The sequence below is a fragment of the Mobula hypostoma genome, chromosome 11 (genome assembly GCF_963921235.1).
Source record: "Mobula hypostoma chromosome 11, sMobHyp1.1, whole genome shotgun sequence".
In the NCBI taxonomy this organism is placed as follows: Eukaryota; Metazoa; Chordata; class Chondrichthyes; order Myliobatiformes; family Myliobatidae; genus Mobula; species Mobula hypostoma.
In genome coordinates this window covers 114,954,839-114,965,029 of record NC_086107.1, presented here as the reverse complement: position 1 = coordinate 114,965,029, position 10,191 = coordinate 114,954,839, and the positions used below count along the sequence as shown (strand labels likewise).

General features: G+C 47.7%; 1 protein-coding gene across 2 annotated transcripts in view; it reads left to right on the top strand.

Moving 5' to 3' along the window:
- Positions 1-10,191, top strand: part of LOC134354153 (integrin alpha-M-like) — a 54,746-nt gene that overhangs the window by 34,539 nt on the left and 10,016 nt on the right. For both annotated transcript variants that reach the window (XM_063062979.1, XM_063062978.1), the window contains exons 18-21: positions 2,670-2,795; positions 3,056-3,129; positions 4,171-4,312; positions 5,515-5,625. In XM_063062979.1, the coding sequence (XP_062919049.1) occupies positions 2,670-2,795; positions 3,056-3,129; positions 4,171-4,312; positions 5,515-5,625 (453 nt within the window). The remainder of the gene's footprint in view (positions 1-2,669; positions 2,796-3,055; positions 3,130-4,170; positions 4,313-5,514; positions 5,626-10,191) is intronic.

The window sequence follows — 10,191 nt, the reverse complement described above, 5'->3', positions numbered from 1 at the left end:
TTGCGGGGATAATTTTACAGGAGGAAACGGAGGCCGAGTTATCCAATAACAGGTAGGTCGTGCAACCGTAACCACCAGTCTGATTCATTACCAAAATTAACCCCCAATAGATGAGGGTTCCCCACCATAAATCAGTCTTTTCTCTGCAGCTACTCCTTCCCAGTAACTGACCTGTCCTGTTTTCCCAGCACCAGCACTTTTCAGCTGTCTGAGTGGCTACGTGAAATCTAGGCACATTGGGATTGTGAAATTATAGTTAGGCGTACAGCATCCCCCAAAGCAATTTCCCGTAAAGAATACCGATCCGATGGACATTCACGGAGCGTCTCCTGTTGATTATAATGCCCTCCTGCACCCATTCCTTCCTTTTGCCTGGCCAGTAGTTTTTAAAATTGCTGGTTACTTTATCGAAGCATTCTTTCTCCTTCTCGTTGAGGGGAATTGGCTTTATGCGCAGGGTTCTTCAGACACACCCAACCGTGTAACATGTTCATAAGCTCAGCCCAAGTAAGGTTTTCCCCAGCAAAACTAACCCCCAATAGTTCACACTACAAAAGTAATTTCCGAAAGTTGCGCCGACCATGTCCCTAGCTTAGAAATTACTAGGCTTACCTATAGCCCTCTATTTTTCTAAGCGCCTCGTACCTATCCAAAAGTCTCTTAAAAGACCCTATTGTATTCGCCTCCACCACCGTTGCCAGCAGTCCATTCCACACACTCACCACTCACTGCGTAAAAAACTTACCCTTGACATCTCCTCTGTACCTGCTCCCCAGCACTTTAAACCTGTGTGCTCTTGTGGCAACCATTTCAGCCCTTCTGTCAAGAAACCTTCCTGAACACACCTAACAAACTCCACCCCATCTAAACCCTTGCTCTAGGGAGATGCTAATCGATATTTGGGAAATTAAAATCTCCCAACACGACAACCCTGTTATTATTACACCTTTCCAGGATCTGTTTCCCTGCCTGCTCCTCGATATCCCTGTTACTATTGGGCGGCCTATAATAAACACCCAGTAAAGTTATTGTCCCCTTCCTGTTCCTAACCTCCACCCACAGAGACTCGGTTGACAATCCCTCCATACCTTTTTGTAGCCGTGACACTATCTCTGATCAACTGTGCCACGCCCCCACCTCTTTTTCCTCCCTCCCAGTCCTTTCTGAAACATCTAAAACCCAGCACTTGAAGCAAACATTCCTGTCCCCGAGCCATCCAAGTCTCTGTAATGGCCACCACATCATAGCTCCAAGAACTGAACCACGCTCTAAGCTCGTCCGCTTTGTTCACAACCACTCCTTGCGTTAAAACAGACACATCTCAAACCTTCCGTCTGAGCGCGTCCCTTCTCTATCACCTGCCTATCCTCCCTCTCGCACTGTCTACAAGTCTCCATTTGTGAGCCAACCGCCTCTTCCCCAGTCTCTTCAGTTCGGTTCCCAACCCCCAGCAATTCTAGTTTAAAACTCTCCCCAGTAGCCTTAGCAAACCTCCCCGCCAGGATATTAGCCACCCTCGGATTCAAGTGCAACCCGTCCTTTTTGTACAGGTCACACCTGCCCCAAAAGAGGCCCCAATGTTCCCATAAGTCAGAGGCTATTTCCCAAGGCTGAAATGGCTGCCGCCAGAGGGCACAGGTTTAAGGTGCTTGGGAATAGGTACAGAGGGGATGTCAACAGGTAAGTTTTTTTACACAGAGAGTGGTGAGTGCGTGGAATGGGCTGCCAGCAACGGTGGTGGAGGTGGATACGATTGGGTCTTTTAAGAGACTTTTGGATGGGTACATGGAGCTTAGAAAAATAGAGGGCTGTGGGTAACCCTAGTAATTTCTAAGGTAGGGACATGTTCGGCACAACTTTGTGGGCCGAAGGGCCTGTATTTTGCTGTAGGTTTTCTATGTTTTATGTTTCCATGTAACTTGCATTTCGCTCCGTGTATCCAATCAGGCTTTCCTTGGCCTTTCACAGCAGCCCTTGTCATCAGAATTTCCTGATAGGGCCCTTTCCACCTAGGAGAAAGCGGGTTTTCCTGAGCGTCTTTACATGTACATAGTCTCCAGGTTTAAAGGGGTGAGTGTTCCCTTTCCCCCGACTGAGGTAAGGCAGCAACTACCTGTCCTTGATTTGCTCTTATTGCTTCGCCTAGGTTTCTATGGTTTCTTCATTGGTCCAGAGCAGGGACGTTTTTTACATCCTGGCGTTCCTCTGACCACCGGAGGCAATAGGTGGAATAATACCCACTAGTTTTAGTAAGCCGCCATGTTCTTGGGTTAATACTGCAATTGCGAAACCCTTCTTTTCATTCCCATACATCCGTATTCGGGCAATCCTCATTATTTTAATGTCGGACAAAAGTGAACAATACTTCATTACGTGCATGTTCTATTGCTAGCTATTGCTAGCTCGCACAAGCAAGATAGTATCTGCGTCTTATCCTGTCATCCTTCTGACGTAAATCTTGGGTAATACTTAGCTCGCAAGCTTGACAACAAAATTTAATTTTGTTCCACAATACCACCCGCTATCTCCATCACTCTCCACCTCCCCTCAACAACTCTCATCCTTCCACCCTCCCACCTTCTCCTCTGTCTCCACCTCTCTCCCTTTCATCTAACCCCCACTCCTTCCTCTCTCTCTCATTCCCCCCTCTCTCCGCACTTTCTCCACAGAACTGTATCCAGGACACTTTCAACCCCATTATTTTGGAAACATCTTACACAGCCGTTGGCATTGGTTCTGGTTCCCTACCAGCGCCTGTCCTCAGTACCGGCAACACCGGGACCTGGACCGGCAAGGTGAGTGCAGGGAGACGGCGGGGAACAGGGGCTGGGGGTTGGGGTGGAGAGAGGGGGGAGGGGAGGTTCGTGGAGCGAGAAGTGGGGAAGGGGAAGGATCGGGGAGGGGAGAGGGGAAAATGAGAATGAAGACAGGGAGAGGGAGAGATGGGAGGAGGACAGACGGGGAGAGGTCGGGACGGAGACAAGGAGGAGAGGTTGGGAACTGGGAGCAAGGTAGGGGTCCTGAGGTCAAAGAACTGAGGTGTACCTTCATACAGTTACCGTTCGAGAAGGAGTGTGGGTCCGACAACGTATGTACCGACAAACTGAAGGTGGACTTCAGCCTTTCCGGGTAAGGAAATTCCACCCCCACCCCCCCTCCCCGCCAAGCCCCCTTCCCTCCTCCCAACCACCTCCCTCCAAACCTCTCCCACTGTTCCCTCCAGGCTAGACGGGTGCATGGCCGCACATTACCTGAAATGCTCAGTTGGAATGTTTACATGTTAATATAATTTTGAAATTATCCTAATCTAATTTTGAAATCTACTTTAATATTACTGTTAAATGCCCTGTATTTAATTATAAGTTAATGAATATAAAGTTTCGAAACAATAAACGCACCACAACCTTTGCTTTGAAGCATTTGAGAACTTCAACATACTTACGCTGTCAGTGTTTCAAGTTACGGCATTGTTATAAATTGTAACAATAAACACAGAATGGAAGTCAGTAGCTCGTTGTTAATAAACCGGAGGCCCACTGAGCGCCTGCCGAAGTTTAGGCAACGTTAATGTTGAAATACGCCATTTCATTGTACCCTTAATTAATAAATAACATCAAACGTATGTAATATGTCAATTTATACTCTAGGTACTTTTTGTATATATATATATATATATATATATTACAAAAAATAACCAAACATTTAAAGTGCCACGCAGTTTTCAGACCGTGTAAAAAATTCTGCTCGGAGCAATGGCTGGTAGGTTGGAACGCTGCTCCCCTCCAGCTTTCCAAACCCCTGCAGTCCCCTTCCCCTCCTCACTGTAATCCCCTCCCCTCTCCTTCCAACTGAATACCTCCCATCCCTCCTCGACTAACCCCTCCCTTCCCTATACCCCTCTCCATCTACAAAATCCCCTGCACCCTGCTAGTCTCAGTGACACCTCCATCTTCTGTATACCTCCCCTCCCCTACACTCCCACCTCTTCCCCTCCACATCGCCTCTTCATTACATCCTCTTCCCTGCACTCATCTCGCCTACTCCGTCCCACCCAATCCCCAAAGCTCCCCTCCCCCTCCTCCCTTCTTCTATTCCCCCACCATCTTTGTGACCCTCTCCCTCCCCTACACTGCTGCTCGACTCTTTAAGTCCCTCTCACCCTCCCCGCAGGACGCAGTACCTCGTGGTGGGCAGTCACACCACCCTCACTCTCGACGTCACGCTGGTGAACGCCGGGGAGGACTCCTACTTCACCATGGTCACCTTCCTGATACCGCGTGGAATCTCCTTCAGAAAGACCATGATCATCCAGGTATGGTTGTGGTTCTGCGCGTCCGGAGGGAGGGTGGTCAGACCACAAGCCGCCCACCCCGCTTCCTGCACACCCCCTCAAGACCCCGGCTCGGGTTATGTGAAACTAGAGGTGATGGGTTAAGGGTGAAAGGTGAAATGTTTAAAGGGGAACGAGCAGGGTGGTGCAAGCGTGGAACGAGCTGCCGGGAGAAGCTATGGTTGCGGCTTCATTGCAACATGTAAGAGAAATTTGGATAGATGCATGGATGGGAAGGGATTGGAGTGATATGCAGGTAAATGGGACTAGACAGAAGACCAGGCTGGCACAGACCCGATGAACTGAAGTCCCTGTTTCTGTGTTAATGGGGTCATAAAGAAAACTGTCGGCACATTGGCCGTCCCAAATCAGGGCATTGAGTACAGGAACTCAATGTTGTGATATGTTGTGTTGAAGTTTTACAAGACGTTGGCTGAGGCCGAATTGGGAGTATTGTGTGTAGTTCTGGCCAGTACCTACAGGAAAGCTATCAATAATCTTGAAAGAGAGCAGGAAAGTTTCACACGAATATTGTCAAAGGACTTGAGGACCTGAGTTATAAGAAAAGGCTGAATAAGTTAAGATTTCATTCTCTGGAGTGAAGAAGAATGAGGAGGAATCTTAAAGAGTTGTACATAATAATAAGGTATAAAAAGGGTAAACGTAAGCTAGCTTTTCCCCTCAGGTTTGGGTGAGAGTAGAACTACAGGTCACTAATTTAGGGTGAATGTTGAAATATTTAAGGGGGATCTGAGAGGGTATTTTCTTCACTGAGAGCATGGTGAAAGTGAATAATGAGCTGCCAGTGGAAATGGTGGATGGGGAGTGGGGGTTCAGTTGCAAAATTCAAGAGAAATTTGGATAGGTACATCGATGAGAACGATATGAAGGGCTCTATTCTAAGCACAGGTCAGTGGGAGTAGGCAGGAGATCGGGTCAGCAAGGAATAGACGGGCTGAAGAGCCTGTTTCGGCTCTGCAAGGACCTTAAGACGACAATTCACTGTGGTTTGCTTCACCGTGCGCACCCCCACCCCACAGACAGACAGACAGACAGACAGACAGACACACACACACACACACACACACACACACACACCCTTCAGAACCCAGGCCCCAAGTACCGTGTAAGCCACTCTCCCCTTTCTTTTGTCTCCGCCACACCCAATATCTTCCTCCTTTCAGTCCAGCCGCCGTTCAACTGTCAAGTGCGAGGATGCCAAGGAGGAACCCACCTCGGTTTTCCGAAACATGCACTGCCAGGTTAGCCAACCCGTCTTCCGGACCAACAACATGGTGAGTCCAGGGCTTGTGGCGTGGTGTGTGCGGAATGGGGGTGGAGTAGCGTGTATGTGGTGGGGAGGAGTTGGGACTGTCGGATAGGCCTTCGGACCGCGGGAACGGCAGCCCCCAATCTTGTTGATATGTGGTAGCAGTGCAAGAATTATTTAAAATGTCTATCAGTTACAAAAAGAAGCTGCGCGGCGTGGTAGCATAGCGGTTCAGACATCGCCTTACAGAACAGACGTCCTGAGTTCAGCTCCAGCCGCTGCTTGTCAGGAGTTTGTATGATCTCCCTGTGACAGTGTGGGTTTCCTCCGAGCGCACTGGTTTCCTCCCACATTCCAAACGCCTACAGGTTGGTAGGTTGATTGCTTATTGTAAATTTTACCATGATTAGAAACCATAGAAAAACTACAGCACAGAAACAGACCTTTTGGCCCTTCTTGGCTGTGCCGAACCATTTTCTGCCTAGTCCCACTGACCTGCACACGGACCATATCCCTCCATACGCCTCCCATCCATGTATCTGTCCAATTTATTCTTAAATGTTAAAAAAGAACCCGCATTTACCACCTCGTCTGGCAGCTCATTCCATATTCCCACCACTCTCTGTGTGAAGAAGCCCCCACTAATGTTCCCTTTAAACTTTTCCCCCCTCACCCTTAACCCATGTCCTCTGGTTTTTTTCCTCTCCTTGCCTCAGTGGAAAAAGCCTGCTTGCATTCACTCTATCTATACCCATCATAATTTTATATACCTCTATCAAATCTCCCCTCATTCTTCTACGCTCCAGGGAATAAAGTCCTAACCTATTCAACCTTTCTCTGTAACGGAGTTTCTCAAGTCCCGGCAACATCCTTGTAAACCTTCTCTGCACTCTTTCAACCATATTAGTATGCTTCCTGTAATTTGGTGACCAAAACTGAACACAATACTCCAGATTCGGCCTCACCAATGCCTTATACAACCTCACCATAACATTCCAGCTCTTATACTCAATACTTTGATTAATAAAGACCAATGTACCAAAAGCTCTCTTTACGACCTTATCTACCTGTGACGCCACTTTTAGGGAATTTTGTATCTGTATTCCCAGATCCCTCTGTTCTACTGCACTCCTCAGTGCCTTACCATTAACCCTGTATGTTCTACCTTGGTTGGTCCTTCCAAAGTGCAATACCTCATACTTGTCTGTATTAAACTCCATCTGCCATTTTTCAGCCCATTTTCCCAGCTGGTCCAAATCCCTCAGCAGGCTCTGAAGACCTTCCTCGCTGTCCATACACCTCCAATCTTTGTATCATCAGCAAATTTGCTGATCCAATTTACCACGTTATTATCCAGATCATTGATATAGATGACAAATAACAATGGACCCAGCACTGATCCCTGTGGCACACCACTAGTCACAGGCCTCCACTCTGAGAAGCAATCCTCTACTACCACTCTTTGGTTTTTCCATTGAGCCAATGTCTTATCCAATTTACCACCTCTCCATGTATACCTAGTGACTGAATTTTCCTAACTAACCTCCCATGCGGGACCTTGTCAAAGGCCTTACTGAAATCCATGTAGACAATATCCACTGCCTTCCCTTCATCCACTTTCCTGGTAACCTCCTCGAAAAACTCCAATAGACTGGTCACACATGACTGACCATGCACAAAGCCATGTTGACTCTCCCTAATAAGTCCCTGTCTATCCAAATGCTTGCAGATTCTGTCTCTTAGTACTCCTTCCAATAACTTACCCACTACCGACGTCAAATTTACCAGCCTATAATTTCCCGGATTACTTTTCGATCCTTTTTTGAACAACGGAACAACATGAGCCATTCTCCAATCCTCTGGCACCTCACCCGTAGGCACCAACATTTTAAAATATCTGCCAGGGCCCCTGCAATTTCAACACTAGTCTCCTTCAAGGTCCGAGGGAATACCCTGTCAGGTCCTGGGGATTTATCCACTTTAATTTGCCTCAAGGTAGCAAGCACCTCTTTCTATTCAATCTGTACAGTTTCCATGATCTCACTACTTGTTTCCCTTAATTCCACAGACTTCATGCCAGTTTTCTTAGTAAATACAGACGCAAAAAAACCCCATTTAAGATCTCCCCCATTTCTTTTGGTTCCGCACATAGCCGACCACTCTGATCTTCAAGAGGACCAATTTTATCCCTTACAATCCTTTAACTCTTAATATACCTGTAAAAGCTCTTTGGATTATCCTTCACTTTGACTGCCAAGGCAACCTCATGTCTTCTTTTAGCCCTCCTGATTTCCTTCTTAAGTATTTTCTTGCATTTTTTATACTCCTCAAGCACCTGATTTACTCTCTGTTTCCTATACATTTCATACAACTCCCTCTTCTTTATCAGAGTTGCAATATCCCTTGAGAACCAAGGTTCCTTATTCCTTCACTCTTCCTTCAGTTAGTCCTGACGAAGGGTCTCTGCCTGAAACGTCGACTGCACGTCTTCCTAGAGATGCTGCCTGGCCTGCTGCGTTCACCAGCAACTTTTATGTGTGTTCCTTATTCCTATTCGCTTTGCCTTTAATCCTAACAGGAACATACAAGCTCTGCACTCTCAAAATTTCTCCTTTGAAGGCTTCCCACTTATCGATCACATCCTTGCCAGAGGACAACCTGTCCCAATCCACGCTTTTTAGATTCTTTCTCATTTCTTCAAATTTGACCTTCTTCCAGTTTTGAACCTCAACCCTAGGACCAGATCTATCTTCATCCATGATGAAGTTGAAACTAATGGTGTTACGATCTCTGGAACCAAAGTGCTCCCCTACACACATTTCCGTCACTTGTCCTAACTCGTTTCCTAATAGGAGATCTAATGTCGCATCCTCTCTCGTTGGTACCTCTATATATTGATTTAGAAAACTTTCCTGAACACATTTTACAAACCATAACCCATCTAGACCCCTAACAGTATGGGAGTCCCAATCAATATGTGGAAAACTAAAATCCCCTACCAACACAACTTTATGTTTCCTGCAGTTGCCTGCTATCTCTCTGCAGATTTACTCCTCCAATTCTCGCTGACTATTGGGTGGTCTGTAATACAACCCCACTAATGTGGCCATACCTTTCCTGTTTCTCAGCTCCACCCACAGGGACTCAGTAGACAAGCCCTCTAATCTGCCCTGCCTGAGCACTGCTGTAATATTTTCCCTAACAAGCAATGCTACTCCCCCACCTTTCATTCTTCTGCCTCGATCACATCTGAAACATCGGAACCCTGGAATATTAAGCTGCCAGTCCTGCCCCTCCTGTAGCCAACTTTCACTAATGGCTATAACGTCATAATTCCACGTGTCCATCCACGCCCTCAACTCATCCGCCTTCCCCGCAATACTCCTAGCATTGAAATATATACACCTCAGGAGATTTTTACCACCACTCACAACCTTTCTATTAGCGAATTTGCTTGGACTTTTAATATCATTTATTTTCACCCCAGCCACACTGTCAGCTCTGGCACTCTGGTTCCCATCCCCCTGCAAATTTATTTTAAAGCCTCCCCAATAGCACTAACAAACCTCCCTGAAAGGATATTGGTCCCTTTGTAGTTCAAGTGTAACCCGTCTCTCTTGTACAGGTCCCACCTGCCCCAGAAGAGGTCCCAATGATCCTGAAATCTGAAACCCTGCCTAGGCTGGGTTTAAATCCGGGGATTAGTGGAAAGCGTGACTCGAAGGGCCGGATTAATTAATTAATTGATTGATTGATTGATTGATTAAACAGTGGAACAGAGTAATATCGTGGTGCTCATGGGTTCGTGGACCGTTCCATACTCACTGCTGGTGCAGAGAAGGTGTTCCTGAATCATCGAGTGTGCGTCTTTAGGCTCCTGTACCTCCTCCCTGATGGTAGCAATGAGAAGAGGGCGTGTCCTGGGTCGTGGGGTTGGGGAATTCCACCTTCCTGAGGCACTGCCTTTTGGAAATGTCCTCAGCGGTGGGGAGGCTAGTGCCTGTGATGGAGCTGGCAACCCTGCAGCCTCTTGCGATCCTGAGCATTGGCGCCTCCGGACCAAACGCTGGTGCGACCAGTCAGAAAGCTCCCCATGGTGCACTGTAGAAACTTGCTGGCGTCTTTGGTGACGGAGCAGAAGACTAACGAAGTGCATCCGCTGGTGTGCCTTCTATCACCCTCAACGGGGAAGGCTGTGCTCATGATGAAGCCCTCTGCGGCTTCCTGCGACCCTGTCCACTGGAGGCTCCATAACGGGTGAGGTGTACGTGGGCGGGGGAGGAGTACATCGCGATATCTGACAGGGTGGGGTGTACTGGACTGCCCTCTCCCTCTCCCTCTCCCTCTCCCTCTCCCACCCTACCTCCCAATCTTTCCCACTCACTGCCTCGCTATCTCTCTCCCCTCGCCCTTTCACTCCACCCACCAGAGATACCGGCGAGGGTTATAGAAGGCAGGGTGGGGGGGAAGAAACCGACCCCATCGGCTACAGTTTCACACGTTGCTCCCGTCGCCCTCCCATGAACGGCATGCAAGGCTGGTCTTTCACTGTACCCTCATTACGTGGGACAATAATATACCGATTTACCAA